Source organism: Orbicella franksi, chromosome 1 (genome assembly GCF_964199315.1).
Source record: "Orbicella franksi chromosome 1, jaOrbFran1.1, whole genome shotgun sequence".
In the NCBI taxonomy this organism is placed as follows: domain Eukaryota; kingdom Metazoa; phylum Cnidaria; class Anthozoa; order Scleractinia; family Merulinidae; genus Orbicella; species Orbicella franksi.
The window spans coordinates 8,071,444-8,094,280 of NC_138145.1; the positions used below are offsets into that span (position 1 = coordinate 8,071,444).

General features: G+C 39.3%; 2 protein-coding genes and 1 long non-coding RNA gene across 4 annotated transcripts; 1 reads left to right on the plus strand and 2 right to left on the minus strand.

Moving 5' to 3' along the window:
* Positions 1-44: 44 nt before the first annotated feature.
* LOC145487551 (uncharacterized) lies at positions 45-5,362 on the plus strand. Its single transcript, XM_081466381.1, has 7 exons — positions 45-1,220; positions 1,640-1,923; positions 2,767-3,034; positions 3,684-3,756; positions 3,846-4,010; positions 4,501-4,645; positions 4,885-5,362. Exons 1-7 carry the CDS (start codon positions 873-875, stop codon positions 5,081-5,083), a joined length of 1,482 nt encoding a protein of 493 aa, XP_081322507.1. The 5' UTR covers positions 45-872; the 3' UTR covers positions 5,084-5,362.
* Positions 5,363-7,349: 1,987 nt separating this feature from the next.
* On the minus strand, positions 7,350-9,892 carry LOC145487561 (uncharacterized). Its single transcript, XM_081466392.1, has 3 exons — positions 9,799-9,892; positions 8,586-9,015; positions 7,350-7,440 (listed from the first exon to the last, which is right to left on the minus strand). The coding sequence occupies exons 1-2, from the start codon at positions 9,851-9,853 to the stop codon at positions 8,591-8,593; spliced, it is 480 nt and encodes a 159-aa protein (XP_081322518.1). The 5' UTR covers positions 9,854-9,892; the 3' UTR covers positions 7,350-7,440; positions 8,586-8,590.
* A 3,351-nt stretch (positions 9,893-13,243) lies between these two features.
* LOC145487587 (uncharacterized) lies at positions 13,244-19,939 on the minus strand. Of its 2 annotated transcripts, XR_014049425.1 has the most exons (4): positions 19,684-19,939; positions 18,848-19,003; positions 16,423-16,495; positions 13,244-15,822 (listed from the first exon to the last, which is right to left on the minus strand). It is a non-coding gene; the product is annotated as an uncharacterized LOC145487587 (long non-coding RNA). The 2 variants fall into 2 exon arrangements; XR_014049423.1 differs by lacking the exon at positions 13,244-15,822 and having other exon boundaries at positions 15,966-16,495.
* Positions 19,940-22,837: the final 2,898 nt, after the last annotated feature.

Genomic DNA, 22,837 nt, shown 5'->3' on the forward strand with positions numbered 1-22,837 from the left:
GTTAAACAGAATCACTCGGCCGATAGCCGAAATGTTTACAATTCTACAAATAGCCTGCTGTGCAGGCGTTATTTTGGAGCGGAACGCTAGACTAACCAGGTTCTTGGATTGTAATAGGATGCTTGACCGGTAGCAAAATAAATCCTCCAGCAGCCATAGTCAACTATCACGCATAGAAATCGAGAGCGAATAATCTAATTGTTTTAGTATAAATCTACTAGTCGTTTAAAACTTTACTGCTAAATCCTCTTCACAGACACTTCCAAAACGCCAAGAAGCGGCTGTCATTTCGTTAACAGGGGCACACTGCTTAGTCTCCTCCGCAGCCGTTTTTTGGGATGTCACGCAACGAGGGGGAGCGTTGCGTGACATCCCAAAAAACGGCTGCGGAGGAGACTAAACATTGCTACGCTACTCACTATCTATCACAGATTTGCGCCCGAGTCAACTATCGCCCGATAGAAATCGAGAGCGAATAATCTAATTGTTTAATAGATAGTGAGTAGCGTAGCCAATTAGAGAACGGCTTTCGTGATGGAACGCCAGTAGATTTATACCAAAACTCGACAAAACATGTTTTCTATTTCTTTTAGAAAACACCGCGACGAAAATAAAGAAAACAGCTTGTTTACTTGATCATCAAAATGTAAATGCTCTTTACTCGTGCCATCATTGCATCAACAGCTCATGTTAGAATAGTTCTGTGTTTCTATCGAGTTTGCCGCGGTGTTCCTCCAGTCAAACATGTTTGCCTGTCGATGAAAGACTGGGTCCTAGGAAACCAACCAAATTAAACAAAATGGCGTCGATTTCCAGATACCAAATAACTACCAGAAGTTCAGCCTGAGACTGTATCTTTCCTCCGGGAAACAATGTCAGTCAGAGAAGCAAACAGTGCACGGACAGGTAATTTCAGTTTATATACATCGTTAACGGCAAGCCGGGGAAAAGACTTCGAACTTGGCGAAGAAGATTTACCGGAAACTTGCAGCATAAAGAGCGAAGATTTAAATCCGCCATTGTCGTCAGGCTTTGTAACTTTGTCCCTGCCTCCGTTGCACGAAGCAGCTGAGCAAGGTGATTCTACTGCTGTGTCGAGGCTGCTTTTGGATAAAAATGTGGATGTGAATGAAAAAGCTGGAGGGCATCGCGCATACAGGACAGCTTTGCACCGAGCTGCTGGATATGGGCACCTTGCAGTTGTCAGGCAGCTCCTTAAGGTGAGCTTAACTGGAATAAGGGTTCATTGCATTTCTATCGATTCAAAATCACTGTCATCCGGATTTGTAAATGTAGCAAAAAACAAACCTGCCAATGGTGTCTGTATAAAATATCCAGGGGATATGTGGTCGGGAAGACCTTGTTTTGATCAGAAAGTCAGTGAGGTACATGAAAGCCTTAATTCATGAGCTTACAAACGCTTAACTTGTGATAAGTGTAGGTCGGCTATTGCAATAATTCCTTTTCAAAGATATCAATCGATTATCAATTCCCAAAGTTTATGACAATATTTAACGATACTTGAGGATTCGTGATTGGGAATTGGGGAGGGCTTGATATCAAAACTTAACGGGGGGAGGGGGGTTGGGGGTACTAACTACAGTTCATTCAGAGCAATGAGAATCATAAATCTCTCTAGGCAGGAGCAGATCCTATGAAACGTAGTAGTGTGCAGAGGACACCACTCCATGAAGCATGCATAGGTGGACACAAACATGTGGTGAAGGAACTGCTCAAGTATGTCGCAGATATCAATGTTGTAGATTCAAATGGACAAGTTAGTGCTCATCTAGCTGCATATCATGGTGAAGCTGAATGTTTGAAGGTCCTGATTGCGAATGGGAGCAGTATGGCTCTTGAGGACAAACAAGGACGGTCTCCAGCTCACCTGGCAGCTATGAAAAATCATCCAATGGCACTGAGGTATGAATATAATGTAATAGTACCAATGGGTATTTTTTCAGTAAGTTTGATTTCTCAATACTTTAAACCCAGCTTTGACAGGTTTTTCAGCAGTCAGTATAAAATCCAGGCTGCGGACTGGGGGTACAATACTGACTGAGGGTAAAATGCAGACTGCAGACTGTAGAATTTTTAACTGAAACATTTCATCATTGAGAGCTAACTGTAAACAGGTGAACCGGAGCATTATCCAGGCTAATCTGAGTGATATTCAGGCTAACTTGACTGCAGACTTTTTCTGATAGATGATTAGCTTGAATAACCCTGTTTATTAGTTAGCACTCCAGAATGGAAGTAACACAATATATACTTCAAAAGTCTGTAGTCTACAGTCTGCATTTTACCCCTGGTCTGCACTCTGCATTTTATCCTCAGTCTGAATTCTATCCCTGGTCTGCAGTCAGCGGTATGCGGTTACACTGACTGTTTTTTTCAGTAGCCCAACAGTTTATGCACTACACTTTGCATTCTGTTGGGATCTATGGGAAAGCCTTTCTTCACCCAGATATACCTGTATGGTACTGGCAAATTTAATCCTGCACTCCATCCAAGGGGAGAGTAGAATACTCCTACACTGTAGATGCCTCATGCTGTGGAAACTTTAGATAAGAACCAGGTTGATGGGCCACTTGTCTCAAATGCAGATTTCCCTGTAAAACATATGTTTTTCCCCCAAAAGCATGGTAGTTCTGTACCTCATTAGTTTTATTCACAAAAGTAGTTATTGGATATCAGTGATAAAAAGGTACTTGGCCTGTCAAAAAAAAAAAAACATATATTTTTGATATTTACACTGTACTTCAGGTGCCTAATTGAGAATGATGTGGAGGTAAATTGTGTTGATGATCAAGGACGTACACCTGCCCACTATGCCGCAAGTGCAGGTGGTTTGGATGCCTTGAAAGTGCTTGCTCACAATGATGTCGACGTTAACTCTAGAGACACTGTGGGCTTTGTTCCAGCACATCTTGCAGCAGCAAATAATAACTGTTCTTGTTTGGTGTTCCTGTTGGGTTCGGGACTTGCTAAAATGGAAGTAAGGGACAGATCTGGGAAATCATTACTACACGTGGTAAGGGACTGTGTAACTGAAGGATGGTAGCTACCAGGGGTGACTACTACATGCATGTAGCACAGAAAATGAAATAGCTTATGGTACATCTTGTTGTTTTATTTTGTATTTGGTTTAAAATTGTTCAGATTGGTTTGATTTAATTTATTGTTGTTGTTGTTATTATTATTATTTCATTTTTCCTGGGTGATTGTCACATATTGCAGTCTGTGCAAAATAACAGTTAGCAGAAAATAATCAGAAAATACAAAAAAAGAGGTACTAATTAAAAATGTTTTGGGTGGAATTGATATATAACAAATTAAGTGTCAAAAAAATTGGAAATGCTGTTGAATGGTGGTGCAACATCCCAAGTGTTGTAATCACTCTTAACTGTATATTTTAGCAAAAACTATCAAATAGTTGGTGCAAATTTATGAAGTAAATGTTGAAGGTGCTCTGCTGCACATCCTGTTGTCAGCTCTCTTGTGGATGTTTAGAGAGTGAAATATGGTCTCTCATGTTTGATATAATCACTTTTCAAGGTTATTTCATGCCTGCTGGCTCTACATCAAGTAATGTACAATAGGCAACAACTTGTTTGCCACTTTGGTTTTCTTCTTTGACACTTTCTAGCCTATGATAATACTTGTTTGATTTTGATTTCCAGGCCGCACAACATGGTGCTACAGAATGTGTTCACTGGCTGCTTGAGCATCGAGCTGGTCCAAACATCAGAGATGGTAAATAATAATTAAAGCCCTTTTAATTCCTTTTCTGTTACACATGTAACTAGCCTTTTGAATTAAGTTTAGTTGAATTGTTGTTTTAGGTTGTGGTGCAACTCCAGCCCACTTGGCTGCATCAGGAGCTCATTTACAATGTCTGAGTTGCCTCATTAAACATGGCGCTGACATTGATGCACAAGATGCCAGGGGTGATGCGCCTCTAGATTTTGCCAAGCACACAGGGAATCCTAACTCATTTCTTAAAGCAGGTACTTCTCCTGTTCTTAAATGTCACTAAAAATATTGGTTCCATGAAAAGGAACCTTCCAGTCAAGGACAGCAAAATGGAGCTATCGTGTGGTGCTTAAAGGCTTTTTCAAACTGAAAGTGAAAGACCTTACTTTGTGTGCCTAGTGAACAGTAAAAAATAATGTCTCTTTACCATTGGTTTACTTGACAGATTTATGCATTCAGCCTAGCTGGGGCAAAAGTTTCTTTGCATGTGGTCAAAAAATATTCAAATTTTCCCTGTTTTTTTTTTTTTCAAAGTGGCACACTGATAACCTCAGGGACAGTGTTATGATAGTGTTGTCATTATGCCAAACTCTCATAAGGGTTAATGCAAAATATTATTTTGTAACTTTGCAGTGAGGATAATTTTACGGTTGATTTTTGGCATGCACTCTAAAAGCATTGAAACTTCAGTAATGAAATGAGTACTTTTTTCAAGCAAGCATTTTCATGTTGTTTTAATTCCAGTGAACGGTGAAGTTCCTTGTAAATTTTGTGTTTCCAAGCAACGGAAAATTGAATATGACCTGGCCCACCAACCAACACCTGTGGAGAGAAATATCATTCAACAGGAATCAGAGATATTTCTAACACCTGAAAGCTCTAAAGAAAGGTAAACTATACATACCAGTTACTCTGGGCATGCTCACCACTGTGTCATAACTGCGTCCCTAAAGTATTATGTGTCTCCGATTCCAGAACCTTGCTCTCTTCTTTGCCAGCATTTTTCTGTCTTTCTCATTTGATATTTTGCCATTTAAACGCACTAAGGTGTGATTACATTCTTGTGTTAGGTCCAGATTGTGTCTTCCATATTTACCCTATCTGAGATCGATTACGTTCTCTTTTCAGCGATCCCAGAGACCTACATGTTCGTTCATCCCATTCTTCAAAGCGACTTGGGTTCAAATCAAGCGGTAGCCCTCAGCAAATTCCCCCAAAACGAGACCTGGCAACCAAATACTTTGGAGAGCATCTCTTCTCGCTTCCAGTGAGTGTCACGGTGTCAGAGTCAGGGTTGAGTACCAACAAGACTCGTCGAAAGAGATAATTCTTAATAACAAAGAATGTCGAAGGTTGTTTCCTGTATCAAGTATCTGGAAATGACAATCCCTCTCGAAACTAGACATAGTTTGTATATTTTGTATTTTAGACAATCTTGTACTTTGCGGGATTTTAAACTGTTACAGATTGGTGGTATGAAGATAGCGTCACCCTCCACACCAAACACAAATTCACCAGCCACTTTCAGAGATACTCAAAGCTAGTAACAACAATTATTTAAGTTAACTTTGTACATATCCACAATAAAATATGCTTTCGTTTGTTATTGTACGTCTATAGCTTATCAATGTTAATTCAAGTAAGTGTAGCTTCTATTTCAAAATTTTTTCGGCATTGTTTAAATCGTGTAATTTCACCTTTCTGCTGTGCTTGTACCAGCTTACCCATTCATACACGGTATGTGCATTCCAGAACCCTATTCTGGTGTCCTTGCAGCTTTCACTCTCGCCAAATCCTCTACCGCTACTTCTGTAAAATCAGGGCTGTTCGCCTGATGCTAAAGTACCGTGCCCCCAACCTTGCGATCTGCCATGCCTTACAATTTCAACTCCTGCGATATGTGTCGTACCGTCCCCCGCCCCAGTGCCTATTGTAACAGACATGATCTATTTGTTAAACAAAGACATCATCTGTCGTTTTACAACCCAAGGAAATCATCAATTTTACCTTACTAGATGTACGGTAGATGTAGGAAGATCTGTTGTCTCATCTGTTATATCTTGTGTTAATCTTGAAATGAAACAGAGGTTTTCTATTCATTCGCACTAAAAGTTTCCTATGTATTTTTGCGTGTAAACTACCTTTAAACAAGCATCCCGTGTTTGCCAAGATTAATTGTTGTATTGACTTACTCAATTCGGTTACAGCGAGAGGAACAGAGGAAACAGAAACCACATTTGTTTAATAGAACTTTCCCGCATTTCAACAAACAATGGCACCTAGTCGAGGTCAGGGTTGACAAAATTACAGGAAATGTAGGAAAATGTCCACCCCAACCTCGCTCTTGTGCTATTGTTCCTACGCACTGAAATGGAATGCGGTAGAGGTCTATTAGCCCAGTTGATGCAGAACACTTGTCTAAACTGAAGTTCCTGATAAAAGAGAGAGAAACAGTAAATAAGCGCGTTACTGACTTTAGAAGCGTGGGGGCGATAATTAGGCGTAATCCAGGACTGCAACAAATGTCAACAAACTCGGTCATTGGGAACAAATGGGACTTGACATAGTAATGACAATTACTATGAGTGCAAATTTCACGTTTATCCGAGGCAAGATGATTGACAGATTTCAATTTTTTTTTTATCTATCAAGCATGTATTTTGCAAACAGGTAGGCAACCAAACAAGTGTTACATGTAAGTAAACAAGAGCCAGACAGCACCCTGTCTATCCTATTCTAAACTGAGAGTCAACGAATCATTGCTGTCTCCACGGGAGATTGTTATGAGAATGGAAATTCAAGATGAACCTGAAGTCACCGCGTGGACATGCATGAGAACTACCCAAAAGAGTGACGATCGCAGATTACGAGTGACGTCATGAACATGTAACGTCTTAATTATGCTAGGCTATAATCACATTGTATAAAGCCTATTTAGCTGTTAGTATAAGACTGATTTTGGTAGTGCGAAATCTCAAGTGAATTTGAACCTCTAGAGGAAACATAAATTAACGATCTTTTGACATCGCTAAGCTGTGGCCAACTTTGTCGTAAGGACCAAGTAGTATGTGGGACGCGTGCAATCGGAATGGCGAGAATTAAGCTATTCGCTATTTTAAGACTTATTCATGAAATATCAAAGATATCGCTTAGCCTGCGCCAATATGGGGAAAGATCATCAACAACGAAATAACAATCCGCCGTAACGCTTCTCGAAATTTCTTCTTCACTTCCACACATTTCACTTATTTCGTTCAGCAACAAGAACTACTGTCTGATTTACTTTCGCGCCATCCTCGGACAAAACCCAGGGGTAGTACGTTTATAATCGGGGCGCGAATAAAACTCTTTTCTTCCTTTTCAATTTCTACGAATTGTCGGCTCCTTTCCTAAACAAGCGCCCCAGACTATCAATAAGTTCATTTGGAGTTCTTGAGAGTCAATGGGACGTGAGTTGGGTTTAGAACAAAAACGTTCGTATTGTGGTCGTGTTCGTGTTACATTTATTGCGTTGTTTCTTTTACATTTCTTTTTTACAATCCTTTTTTTTACGCCTACCACTAATCGATTAACACATTGAAAAATAGCGGCAATTCTTTTAACAGCATTACTTGTCTGTTTAACGAAAAGAAGTAAAGTCTCGAGTTTTGCATTGCACTCTTGCACTTTCCATCAGTGGGTAGACTGAAAAACAAAAGAAAACGGCCAAGACAAAACTTCCTGTGTTATACTAACTTCGAAATGTAGCGTAAATATTTTTCTTTTAGATGTTTGATTTAATATATTGTTATCAGTACTCTAACGTAAGTTACATTACGAGTTTGGAGCCATTTTAGCCTGAGCTAGGTTGATGTGCCAACAATAATGTATTTTTTCCTATAAAAATTATATTTTCTCAAAAGCTGTTCTGATCAACAACAACAACAACAACACTAATTTTTATTTTCTTTCATTGTAAAATTACATGTCATTTGGCCCGCGGATAGCAAATGCTAATCTAGGCGGGCCATTTATCGCTTATGCATATGACTAGACTAATTGAATAACAATAATAATTAATTTAACATTAATGGTATAGTTAATATTGTTATCGTTTCTGCATATCAAGACTACTAAAATAAAATCAGGGGAGAATAATGAGAAAAGACATTGATTCTAATTACTTAAAAGATTTCAGTTTATGAATAATCTCGTGTATCTGAAGAAAGGCATTTTCTTTGTCCAGTATACTTAGCAATTCATTTTAATTCTAGCTTTGAAAGACTTTTTTTGGAAGCTCTCTTAGATTACGTGGTATCTCATTCTATAGTCTGGCACCGATTCTTGAGAATACATTCTTTTGTAATTCAAAATTTGAGGCTTTTGTGTAAAAGTTACTAGAGGTAGAGGAACGGGTATTGTAAGACTGGACGTCAGATTTTTTCATAAATAAACTATGTATTTTATTCGGCGCTGAGGCAGTATTGACATCATGCCTTAATTCAGACAAACCTTCGTAATATAAAGAGTGTATGGGTAGAAGTTTAGTCTTGATAAATACAGGAATAGAGTGGTCACTTTTCTTCCGAAAACACATAAAACGAAGGGCACGTTTCTGTAACAATAATATTTTATTTAGGCGAGACTTACAAGCCTGACCCCAAACAGATAATCCGTAGGTAATGTAGGGAGAAATTGTGGATTGCTAAATGGTCAGCAGAGCGCGAAAGGGAACAAAGTGTCGTATTTTTGAAATAATACGTATAGTTTTACTTATTTTTAAAGCAACATATGTAATATGGGTCTTCCAAGAAAAAACTGAGAAACTGAGAAACAGGGAATGAACTTACCGAGGTTAACGGCCTCCATCCCCACCATCACCACCGCCAGCGCCACCGCCACCACCACCACCCCCTCCACCACAACCGGGACGTCCAGGAGCACCAGGACGACCTGGACTCCCACCGCCACCGCCTCCGCCGCCTCCGCCACCGCTAGGAGCAGGAGGTTCGCCAGCGTCAGCACCATCAGCACCGCAACCGCCTCCGCCTCCGCCTCCGCCTCCACCATCACCAGCATCACCACCATCGCCACCTCCGCCTCCACCACCTCCACCACCGCCAGGGCCACCATCTCCACCGTCACCACCACCGCCGCCGCCGCCTCCTCCACCACCATCGTCAGAATCTCCTCTATCGCCACCGCCACCACCTCCTCCGCCTCCCCCAGGGCCACCGCCACCGCCCTGACCAGAGTCCCCACCACCGCCACAGCAGAGCACTGTAAAAAAATAGAACGATAGAATGAAAAAAGGCCTTGTAAAGGGCTGATATCATCTCTTCTGGTATGACACAGGAGGTATACATAACTCAATTAAGATTACTTGAGTTTATCACTCGGCAATAATCGGCTCTGTTTTTTATTTTAATTTAACGAGACTGAAAGAGGGCATTACCAATAAATGACCTTCGACTGCTGTTTTCACACTAGATTTTGTGATTTACAAAAGTACTAAGAACTACTTTTATTAGCGCTATTTTCACCAAAATAATAGCACTTTTTAAGTAGTTTCAAAAGAGACAATATCAAAGAAATATTCATTATGATATAAATTAATTCTAAACCGGCAAAACATGAAAATGATCATCCGAAATAAACACATGTACACAAAAAGGTTCGTAAAGTTCTTCTTTTGAAAGCGTAAGTTGCATTCTGACATTGACGAGTGCTGGGCGCAGAAACCCCCGCTTTTAAGGATATAAGTTTTAAGATATAGGGTGCATTCCAAAGGAGATTATTTTGATACGAACGAACTCGTCTTTATACAATCAACACCAGTTTTGATCAGCCGCCTGCCGATTTTTTAATTGTTATCAAAACAATTGCCATTAGCGGCCAATCTGAAAAATAGGGGTCACGTTTTCAACTTTGCTCTTGCAAATTACAAATCGTTGTCTGCTTGAAAAGATGTATTATTAATTGGGTAACCACATTTGCGGAAGGCTGATGTAATTCTTTAGCTAGGTCGTCTAATAAATCACCCTTTAAGTACCGTGAACTAACCTTCCTGACACTTCATGATTCCCAGTACCAAGGTTATGACAAGCAAAAGTTTCATGGTGGACGCTGTTGAGTTCCCAGCCTGCCAACAACTGAAGATGCAATTTGTGGGGACAGCACGCTGGATATTCAGTGTCTATATATCGCTTGTCGGTTATATTAGCTCGCGAGAAGAAGAGCTCATTAATCATAGCCTTTTCTTTAATATCAGCTTGTTTTTTGCTAAGGTGACATTTTTTTTTTAGCACAACGAGAACTTTACTCCGTGATTCCGCAAATAAACTCATCAATTGCAAGCAATCACAGGCTAACTAATAACCAGCCTTAGCTTTGGTGGTGGTCGTCTTTGGAACAATCCAGACCAAAAAATCAGGGCAAGTGAAATCTCTCAACGTGGAATTTGAAGAACTGGAACATGATCAAATTAATAATTATTATGTAAATTTTTATTAGCAAGGTATTCTTAGAAAGCCTTTTAGACATTTGTATTACAATTATGGCAGCGTTAATGACGCGTATAAATTAGCTAAATTTAACTGCAAAATATAAACTTAAAGTGTGTTTAAATTTGCGAATTTTCATGCCATATTTTAGTAAACCCGATAGTTATGCCAGATCAATATCTCTTGTTCTGTTAACAGTGTTCTAACCTACAGGCTGCCACACCTAATGTTCGAAACCCCTTACGACAAATTGTCAGAAAATACGTCAAGATTACAACCAAGTTGTCGTCTTACAAATCCAGTTAAGATGAGATGAGACCGTACTAGAACATTATTTAAGTTTAGTGTAATTCATATTTGACCTCAAAGTGCGGATATTGTTATGGCGCCCCGGGACCGGGTTGAGCGAGAGCCGGTGATCGCAGATGCAAAATACAGAGTAGATGTTCTGGCGATGGCTGAGTACACCGACCTAAACTTGAAAGACGAGGAGACCTCTAGTCGCTTCGTTGCAGGAATTGTTCTGCTTTATCCATTGCCATACACGTCATGAATCAATGGAATCATTCCAATCACTAGCCTCACATGGCATTTATGCATGGGAGATTCCAATTTAACTGGACGGGAAGCTCCTCGTACCTTTTAGGGGACGAAAAAGCAGTTTTGGTGCTTGTCAGGGTGTTCAGCCTCAAAAGTTTCACAGCGGGAGCTTTGGCGGCAACTTTTAGGATATTGAGCAGAAAAAAAATATGACAGGGGATATTTGACAATGAACTGATTTTTAATATTGTCTCAGTTACACCGGAAATTCACAACTCATCAATAAATGACTGCACAGTCAGTTTGGATAACGAGGCTTTTAAATTAATCGCCATGCAATTGTCTTTATCGCTATCAAAAATTATGAGCGTGTCAGGTAATTTGTTGTTTCAGAATTGGTGCCTCTTAGGGGTGAAAAAAGTTCAAGCCACACCCACAAAACAGGATCTTAGTACCACACTTAGGGGTTCTTTTCAAAGTTCACCCCCTGTTTCAAACTACTACAGGCTAACATGTGATAAAGTACAAGGCTGTCTACAAGTATTTTGCCTCATTATTACTGTCAGGCTAATAACAAGAAAATGTGTCAGTACAAGCAGGCCAGTAATGTTAGTGTAACATTTAATGTGTTGCTTTTTTAGATCACGTTCCACCACAAATATTATATAAATTGAACCATAGATCTGTAATGTGTTTAGCCGTATTGCTTTTTTGTTAAAAGAAAGAAATTAGTCTTGGTAGTGGGTGTTTCAGTCTTGTTCAGTCATCATTTCCATCAGAGCATACTCGGTAAAGCCTGGGAAAGGTCAGGTGTTAGAATTGAGATCTATATACTCTCTTAATGCTTGGTTTGATCTGATATTTTGTTTCCTTTCCCCTGCTTTGTGGAAATAGGCGACGGTTATTTAGTGCCAAATCGGATTAATAGATTTTGCTTCATTGCTAGGAAATAGGGGTATAAAAAGCCGATTGTAAGAGGAAGGTAAACTAGTTGCCGACAGAAGTTGACGGGTAAAGTAGAAATTTGAAAGTAAATACGGTAAGTTATACACTTCAGTCTGGAATAGAGCGGAAGAACTTTGAGAATCAGACGACACCCACACCCAAATATCCGAGGAGGTAAGCTTCTTCCTTCATTTGAGAGAGGATTGCACTGCAAGTTGGTATTTTTTTTATTTATAATCTGAAGACGTGAACCCGTTGGTTCATTCGCTCGTTCGTTCACTCGCTCGATCTAGTGTCAAACTAGATTAGGTGTTCTCTCAACGTAATTTTCATGTCACCAAAGAAAACTGTTACATTTTCGAAAAAGGACGGGTTTCTCTACAGTGAGCAATTCTACTCATCCTGCAAAAAAGATCAAATTAGTTGCTTAAGATTGCAGCCGCCATCACTGCCACCATCATCGATCGTTACTGTGAGCATCACCACCTGCAAACCCTGAGACTGAAAAAAATAAAAACTAAAGCTACCTCCTCTTGAAAGACGCTTAACTACGCTACGATTGGTTTAAACAAATCTAATAAAATGCTGGCAGTCTTGTAATGTTCCGTAATATAATGGTAGCTATTTTCAGCATCGAGAATCGATTGACTCTGGTGAAAATATTATTTTGTGCGCATCAAATCAGTGACGAAAGCGGCTAATGCGAACGGCATAGGGCCGAATTTTCAATGTAATTTCAAATTTCTTTCCAATCTTGTAAAATTTTGTGATGACAACTTTCTTTGAGAAAGCGTGAGTGCTTGAAATTTCTGCGAAAAAACCTGTTTATATTATATTGGGTAAAACTTGAAGAGAGATCAACCCATGTTATGGCTATATACAGCTTGTTATCTATCAAACGATCTGTTTACAAAGGGAAAACTTTGGGAGCGCTACTGTAGTGTGGGTTTGTGTCAAGTGCTAATTTTCAATCAGAGGAACTAAAAGGACACTACTTACCAAAGTTTCCACCTGGCGCAGTACGGGCGACGCCACCGGCACCGGCACCGGCACCGGCAGCGCCACCACCGCCGCCACCACAGCCAGGAGGACCACCACCACCTCCGCCGCCTCCACCACCACCAGGGCCACCAGCACCGCCGTCACCACCGCTGCCACTGCCATCACCGGGAAACGGGAGAGAGCCACAACCAAGCACTGTAAAAACAAAATGAAAGAATAAAAACTGCCCTTGTGAAGGGCTGAGGTGATCTCTTCCGACGTTTAAGATACGCACACTCGTCAAGATAAAAAATTCTCGATTCAGCAAAAATCGGACAGGTATTTGTTCTCACTTGGATAAGGTAATTCATCTTCAATTGTCATTTTCACTGGCTCGAGATTTAGTGATTTACGAAAAAAGATTTAAACATGCGCTATTTTCCCAATTATAATAGCGCTTTACACACATTTTCAAGTATGAAAAACGATACTAAAATCAAATTTACTATGAAAAAAAAAAGTAAGCTAGCATCTAGTACTAATAAGTTAACGTAAAAAAATTAAGTATCAGTTTAAGTAACGCAGCAAACAACTTCCCTAATAAGTTTTGAAATAATAAGACAAATTCCGAAGCATACGAATGAACTAGTGTTTTTGGAAACAGCACCGGTTTTGATCAGGCGCCTGGTATACGATTTCTCATCAAAAAGGAATTGCTATGAGCGGCAAATCTGAAGAATGGGGCCTGACCTTTTTAACTTTATTCTCGCCAATTGCAAAGCGTTGTCTGTTTGAAAAGGTGTATCATGAATTGGGTAACAACATTTAACGCAGGCTAATGTCATTCTCCGGGTCGTCTAATAAATCGGTCCGTTTAAGTACTGTCAACTAACCTTCCTGACACTTCATGATTCCCAGCCCAATGCTATGACAAGCAAAAGTTTCATAGTGGACGCCGCTTGAGTTCCCAGACCGCCGACAACTAAGGACGAAATTCGTGGGAACTGCACGCCGGATATTCAGTTTTTTAGCTTGTTTTTTTTTTTCTTTTCTTTTCTTTTTCGCTAGGGTGACATGTTTTGGCATTACGGGCACTTAACTCCGTGATTCGGCAAATAAACTCACCAAGCAACACACAAACCGCGAGCTAAGAAACAGCCATTTCTTTGGTGGTGGTCGCCTTTGGAACAATCCAGTCCAGAAAATCAGTGCAACTAAAATCTCTCAATGTTAAGATAAGATAGGCTAAGACAACAACCTCCGCATTTAAGTTCAGTTCATTGTCATTCATATTTGACCTTAAAGTGCGGATATTGCTATGGCACCCCAAGGCCCTGTTAAGCGAACAGGTGATATTTTTTCGTGGGAAGGGCAGAGGAACAAGATTTCTTATTGCGGAATATCACTGAACAGGTTAACGAATGGCAAGCGACATTGTATCTGAACTCCGTAGATTTCGAGAAAGCTTTCGATTCCATCCACCGTGAAAGCCTATGGATCATTACGAAGAAGTATGGTATCCCAGAGAAGATACTGAGAATGGCAAAAACATTTTATGAAGATTCGAGTGTGCTGTAGAAGACCAAGAAGTAACGTGTGATCGGTTTGACGTACGAACTGGAGCCAAGTAAGGATACAACATGTCGGGATTCTCTTCTCCTCCCCAGGGCCACAACTGGTAAGGTCCAACAAAGCAATTCAATGTGCCCAGAGTCACGCATAAATAAACAGTTCGCCTAACAGAGGCGAACAAAAGCCATCTGTTCCACAAAGCTCTCGCTCAGGCATGATTCTCGTCTCCACATTTATAACGATAAAAACATGACACGGCTACGTAGAAATATCACAATTGATACGTAACAAAGTTGAAATTTGCTCATTTAGGCCCCATTCCGACTACGCCGGAGAAATTTGAAAATGGTGCTTTCCATCTGAAAACGCATCAAATGTTTTCCGTGCAGACTACACCGGATAAATTTAAAAACGCAACAATCACCGGTCATTTTGGATTTGTGTTTGAGGAAAACTCGGCCAGGGAAATCACATGATTATCGTGACCGCATCGTTTCCGATGAGCTCCGTTTTCAGAGTGTTTTCCGTCCGCTCTAAAACACAAAGCCTCCGGTTTGAAGAGCATTTTCGAAAAGCTCCGTTTTCGTGACGGATTCGTGTGGGGGGTAGGCCTAGCCGTAGAAATAAAGCTGCGTTTTCAAATTTCTCCGGCGTAGTGTGGACGCTGTCTGAAATACGCCGGAGGAATTAAGAAACGCAACAATCACCGGTCATTTTGGATTTGTGTTTGAGGAAAACTCGGTCAGGGAAATCACATGATTATCGCGATGGCATCGTTTTTGAAAAGCTCGATTTTCAAAATGTTTTCTGTTCACAAGAAAACGAAAAACAGACGTTTGCAAATTCCTCCGGTTTAAAGAGCGTTTTCGAAAAGCTCCGTACGTTTTTTTTTTGGTGACGGATTAGTGTGGACGGTAAGCCTAACCGTGGAAATAAAACTGCGTTTTCAAATTCCTCCGGCGTAGTGTGGACGCTGCAGTCTTAATGTTATTTATCTCCTCGGAGGTCACGTGCCTTATTTGCATTATAATGAAAGCAAACATGGCGGCTATCGTGATTTGCCATCCCTGCCCCCTATAATCGCCAACTGTATTTACTGCTATTAAAAATTATGAAAGTCTTAGGTAATTTGTTGTTTTAGAATTGGTACCTCTCAAGGGTGAAAAATTTTCAAGACACTTTTCAAAATTTCCCACGAGCACCCCCGTCTTTTTTTATGGGAGTCTCCCCAGAGTGTCAGACTACTAAAGGATAACATGTTATAAAGTGTAAAGCAGTTCATGGGGATCTTGTGTTTCATTATTACTGTCAGGTTTATAACCAAGAAATGTGTCAGCACAAGCAGGCCAGTCTTGTTCGTTTAACATTTAATGTGCTGATGTTTTACCTTACATTCCACTACCATTATTATATAAACTGAATTGAATATAGGTAACTTGTGTAACTGTATTGCTTGTTTTGTTATAAAAAACGGAATTAAAGTCTTGGTAGTGGGTATTTCTTTCTTTTCAAGTCGTCATTTCCATCAGAGCACACTCGATAAAGCCTGAGAAAGAGAAACATCAAGTATTACAACTCAGATATATATACTTTCTTAATGCTTGGTTTGATCTGATATATTGTTTTCTTTCCCGTACTTTGTGAAAATAAGCCCTTGGTGTAAAATCGGATTTATAGATTTTGCTTAACTGGTAGGAAATAGAGGTACGTATACAAAACCAAAATAGTAATGTTACAACGTTCAGACCCGCAAGATTGGAAGAGAAAGGTTAACTAGTTGCCGACAAAATTGGTAGGAAAAGGTGCAAATTTGAAAGAGAGCGCAAGAGCTTTGAGAATAGGTCGGCACACCAACACCCAAATATCCGACGAGGTAAACTCCTTACTTGATTTGAGAAAGGATTGCACTGGAAGTTGGTATTTTTTTTTTTGTTGTACTCTGAATACGTGAGGTCGTTGGCTCATTTAGTCGTTCGTTCACTCGCTCAATCCAGTGTGAAACTAGATAATGTTTTCTCTCCGCGTAAGTTTTATTCCATTGCCGTAAAAGGACGGGTTTTTGTCTTTGGTGACCTATTGTCGACTTAGTCAAAAAAAAAAACAACAACAACAAACAACAACAACAACAAAAAAAACAGGAAACTACCTGCCCTAGCTTCTCCACCGCCATGACTGCCACTATCATCGATCGTCATCGTCACCACTTCCAGAGCCTGAGACTAAAAATATTAGCAAGATACAATGAAAAAACCCGTATGAAGGACTAAGATTATCTCTTCTTGTACGTTGCTGAAGTAAATAAAATTCCACCACGATTAGTTTTCACTTAGATATATATATTTAGTATCACCCAACTAGTGGACTAATACAAATCCTGCATTTTGATTGGCTACGCTACTAGAGGACTATTAGTAATAGTCCTCGAGTAGCGAAATTGGCGCAATCGAGCGTGACGCTTTCTTTCGTTTTATTCCCAAATAAACATTTCTTTGACTTGCATTTACTAACTTTATTATTGCCTTTTCTGTCCGACTAGTTGGGTGATACTAAACTGTCCCCTTCGCCCTCAAGGGGCACGGGTCTAATTGCATTTTTTGATATATATATATATACAAAACTAGTGGAAGATCAATTTTCTAAAGCCTTAACTACATCTAGAACTGACTTACTTAGAACTCGTGCCAAAGCTGAGAAGAAATTGTTTCCATTTGTAACAACATTTAATCCAAATTTACCTGATGTTGGTCGCATCATCAGAAAACACCTAGGTATTTTGGAATCCAACCCCAAATTAAAAGAATTTTTTCCGCCAAATTCCATCATAGCCTCTTTTCGAAGATCTAAAAACCTTAAGGAGTTGTTAGCGCCATCTCGTTATGGCTCTAACACTAAGATTGAAGAGGTTGTTGAGGTTAAGGGTTGCTTTAAATGCAAAAGAACAAGATGTGATCTCTGTCGCAACTACTTTGTTGAATCAAATTCTTTCCAAAGTTTTCAAACAGGCAAGAGCTATAAGATACGATTGAAACTTTCCTGTGATTCAAAAAATATCATTTATTTGGCTTCGTGTAAGAAATGTAACTTACAATACATTGGCTCTACAACAACAGATTTTAGAGTTAGATTTCGCAACCACAAGTCTGCTATGCTGACCAAGAAAAAGACTTGTGAGGTAGCGGTGCATTTCAACAGAACACCGCACGACTTAAACGACTTTTCTTTCCAGTGTATTGATCAAGTGCAGATAAATGCAAACAATACAAGTAACATCGAAAAGCTTTTAATCACTAAAGAGGCATATTGGAGTGCACAGTTGTTCTCTCTGGCACCTTTTGGCTTGAACAAACGTCAGGAATTCCACTCGGAAAAAAAGAATAAACTACAATTAGCGCAAAAATAACTTGCAAATTTGGCGGTTATCTTAGTTCAGGTGTTCAAAGGCCCTGACCTTGGATCTTGTTAGCTTTGTTAGCGCTAGGTTTTCTCAGGGGCCCCCATCGGGGAATTTATTACATTATTGTTGTTTAAGGGCCCTGTTTAGGGCGCCTGTTGTGCCTTGCCGCGGCATAGTTTCAAGGGCTTTGTTTGGGGATTTTGGGACCGCCTTTTTTGAACATTGAATATTTTACACGCGGGTCCCTTCACACTTTCGGCTGACTCGACGAATCGCGTTACTTTTTTGATATTAATCTTATTTGTATTATATTCGATTATTTATTCTTATTTGGTTTGTGTCTTTTGAGTTTTGTACCGCATTGTCATAGTATCTCGCTTAGTAATCACCGATTGTTTATCATTGGTTAATTTTTTCGTTTTCATGTGTTACCACGCCCTGTTATGTAATCATCTTTGTAATATGATGTCATTTTTTATACTGTAAACTTATGTAAGGTTATTGTAATTTATTATTCACTTGCACTGCAACTGATGAAGGTCTTTGACCGAAACGTTTATTTTTATTAAATTTTTAAACCTTTTTTTAGATTTCTTAGATTTTTTACTGTATATATATTTTTTTCGCTCGAAGTTGTCCGTCCTCGTTTCCCACAATTGCCTATATATATATATATATATATATCAAAAAATGCTCGCAAACTTGTAATGTTTCATGATGGTAGCTATTTTCAGCATCGACAACTGATTGACTCTGGTCAATATTCTTTGTCCGTTGTTTGGTACAAAATTTTTTTAAATAAGATTTTGTTTATTTCGTAACTTTCAATTCCATTTAAAATCTCACAATATCAGTGACAAGTGACTGATACAAAAAAAAAGTTCAGACTTTATCAGGCTCTTTCAAATTTTTTTCCAATCTTGTATTGTTTTGTGATGACAACTTTCTTTGAGAAAAAGTGGGTGCTTAACATTTCTGCGAAAAGACCTGTTTATATTATTTGGGTCAGATGTGAAGAGACATCGACCCCTTTGATGGATAATACAGCATGTTAGCTATCAAGCAATCTGTTTGGAAAGGGACGGTTTGGAGACAGCTAGTGTGAGTTTGTGTCAAATGTGTGGTGAAAGCGCCTCGTGTACTTATTGAACTGAAAAACTCCAAAGAAATTACTTACAGGAGTTATCAACATACGGAGTACGACCAGGAGCACCAGGTTCTCCAGGAACGCCTCCACCACCGCCACCTCCGCCGCCGCCTCCACCACCACCAGGGCCACCGGCACCGCCGTCACCGCCATTACCTGGCCCCGGGATAGGGCTACAACCAAGCACTATGAAAATAAAACGATAGAATAAAAACTGCCCTTTTGATAGGCTTAATTCATCTCTTTGGACGCTGAAAATACATGCCACTCAGTCAAGATGAAAACTCGGTGAATAAAGGATGGGTGTTTGTTCCTACTCTAACTTGAATAAAGTAACTGACGTTTGAATGTCATTTTCACAGGACATTTTGTTTTACGAAAGAGATTTTAAACACGCGCTAAGTTACCTGTTCCGATAACGCTTTACACATTTTTCGAAGCACTAAGAACGATACTAAAATGAAATTTATTATGAAGTATATTAATTTAAAAACAACAAAACGCGCAAATTAGAATCCAGAACTGGTGGGTAGACATGAAAATTCAGCATCAGTCTCGCAGTAAAGCAGCTTTCTCAAAAAGTTTTGAAAAAATAGAAAAAATTCCGAAGAAAACGGACAAACTAGTGTTCTTGGAAACAACACCAGTTTTGATTAGCCGACTGTCATGTTATACGATTTGCCATCAAAATTGCCATCAGGTCTGAAGAATGGGGCCTAACCTTTTTAATTTCATTTTCGGTAGGCAATTACGAAGCGTTGTCCAACTGAAAAGGTGTATTATTAATTTGGTTAAAACGGTTGCGGAAGGCTGATGTTTTTCTTTAGGTCGTCTATTAAATCATTCGTTAATTACTTTTAACTAACCTTCCTGACACTTCATAACTCCCAGCACTAAGGTTACGACAAGCAAAAGTCTCATGGTGAATGCCGTTTGAGTTCCTTGCCTGTAGTAGACGAAATTTGTTTGACCAAGCCACTAGAAATTCAGTATTTATGTCGCTTCCCAGTTATATTTGCTTGCCGGAAGAATTGCTTCTTATTTATAGCCTTTTCCATCTATAGAAGCGCGTATATTTGCTAAGTGCCCCATGACTGGCAGTACTTGGACAAATAAGCTCGCCCTCCATGTACCGAGTAATCTAGAAACAGTTTTTGCTTCAGCAGTGCTCGTCTTTTAAACTATCCATCTCAAAATGTCAGGCAGATGAAATCTTTCGGCAACGAATTTGCAGAGCTTGGATTATTTTTTAATGGTTAATATGTTAATATTTAGAGGCAAAACATTGGAGAAAATCGCAGTGAAATAAATATCTGCACGTTTCATAATGATGAGAGCAGATTAGCTAAATTTACCTGCAATATAGAAATATAGAGGTGGTGTGTAAATTGTAGTGTTCAGTGATATATTTCTGTAAAGCTGCTCTATATAAATATTGATATCTACGAAAGCCACCCACTCTTCAAAACACTTACATCTAATAGCTAGGACATTCTCGTATTCTCAGTATTGGGCTGAAACTACAGCTTGCAATGGAGGCTCATGCGGGGATTAAAAAGAGGTTAATGTCATTTGCATTTGAAAAGACTCCTCGTGTTAGCCTCAGTTGAAAGCTAGTTACGCTCGAATACCGAGAAATCGAAAAACTTCTTGTTGTCGAAAATATTGTTATTACGTCCCGGGCCCTAGAGTGCTCTAGCCGAGGAACGGTGATGGAGGATAATGAACACAACAACAACAACAACAACAGCAGGCTTCAATCCCCCATTCATTGAGTTTAGTATATAAACTATTTAAAAAAGAGATTGGGGTCTTGGCCACCTGAAATAACGAGCTAGTTTTACAATATATCAATACAAGTTTAGGTCGGTACTCATATACATGTAAAGAGAGAACTAAATAAACACCATTATTCTATCTCTTAGTTAATACGTGCGCTGTGGTTGGTCAGTTTAGTGGGCCGTATTCTACTGTACTGCCCGCTAAAACTCTGAGCTGTTTTTGTTGTCAAAATGTTTCGTGATTTATCACCAATTGTTCTTAACTTTTACAGCAAGTAAAAGTTTAAAACTTCCTTTTACGTTAAATTGCGTATTGAAACGTGTTACCGACTTACCGATTTCAAATTGACTCGTTGCATAAGAAATTTGAAGCCGTTCCGCGTGAATAGAAATCGTTCCCGTCCTGTCAGACACACAGGAGAGATGTAATAAAGATCTTATTAACTGAAAGTTAGGGATCCTCGTTTATTCCCCTTCGATTTATGGCCCAACGCTTGGGCCATTGTTACGCCGCAAAATATAACATCTTTTGACGCAAAATGTAACATTAACCCGATTTGTAAAAACTTTTGACGCAAAATGTAACACTTTCTTTGACGCGAATTGTAACAACTTTTTAACGCAAATTGTAATAACTTCTTTAATGCGAAATGTAACAACGCAAAATGTAACAACCTTTTCGATAGATTATTACTAGTACAGCTTAAGTTACATTTCCATTCACTGTGTTCGGGTGGCTAAAAGGTCACAACAACCTTCAGCAAACCTTAAGCTGTTATCCTTTGGTGGTCTAAACCTTGTGAAGTATGTTTTTTCGGATTCCTAGGTTAATTAAGTGCAGTTTATGTTACCATCGATACTAGTAGAAGAAAAGTGGGAAAGGGGTGCGAAGAATCACAATATTCCCAAGTTTTCAAAATTGCGAAACCACAAGTTAAGCTGAAGCGGTTTTCAGATTAGGTGGTAATGGCATGAATGTAGTGAGTCTGCCTTGCCACTAACACTACATACACACAGGAGGAGTTTCCAACGGTTTATTTCTGAAACCTGCATAAGAATGGTTACTTAAACGACTCTCACTGCTTACTCTCATTTGCTTTCTGTTACTTGCAATGTACCGTTGCTTTTCCCATCATTAAACGAAACACACAAACAGAGTGACTGTTCAGTAAAGATAGCTAAAAGTGTTTAGTCGAAAATTAAATTGAATGAACCATTTAACAAGGGTCAGAGTGTTGTTCTACCGCTCTTCACATTACATTCTATTCGCTCTAAAGTATTTTAATTCGAGAAAAAACGTCGACCTTTCGAAACCACAAGATCGTGCCTTCGGACATTTTGTGTACTTGTTGTTGTTTGCTTAGCGTTAGAAAATATCAACCTTAGAGTTCGCGCTCTAAGGTTATTTTTTTAAAGTAACGTAACTTTTCCAATTCAATTGGAGAAAATTTTAAGCAGGTCATGCGGCCAGTAGGTTTGTATAATTTGACTGACCGGGCTTGTTAAGCTTGACAAGAAAGTTAATATATCTGAATTTCCTTCTTTAAGTATTAAGATCAGAGTTGTTACATTTTGCATTGTTACATTTCGTGTTAAAGATGTTACATTTTGCGTTAAAAAGTTGTTGCAATTCGCGTTAAAGAAAGTTTCAGGTTTTGCGTCAAAATTTGTTACATTTTGCGTTAACGTTACATTTTGCCTCAGTTGTTACATTTTGCGGCATAACCATAAATCGACAGGGAAAAAACTGGGCCCGTAACTCACAGTACGGACCTCAAACTCGGTTAGTAAGAGATATTACTAGAATGATAATACAGTCAGGAAGTAGAATAAAGTGCAATGTAGAGCATGAAAATAGCAGTAACCTAAAGTATATATAGATATTATAAATGATAAAGACTGAAAAGAAATAAAGCCTGAAATAAAGATATGACAAAGACTGTGCATGACACCCATCTTATCAGCCTCTGGCACTTACAACTACTCGCTGGCAAAATGGTTCGAAGAAAAATGAAAGCCGTTATCAACCAGCAAATATGGTATCAACGATATTTTTGGTTTTATTGTCGAGATAAAAAACACTAGCCTCGAGCCTAACCATATCCTTGTCTTCTATGTTGTGTCCGCATTATTCACTAATGTTCCTTTAAAAGAAACTATTGACATTCTCGTCAACAAAACTTTCGAGGATGACTGGTTTAATAAGACGCATAGCAACTCCAAAAGCATCAACTGATCG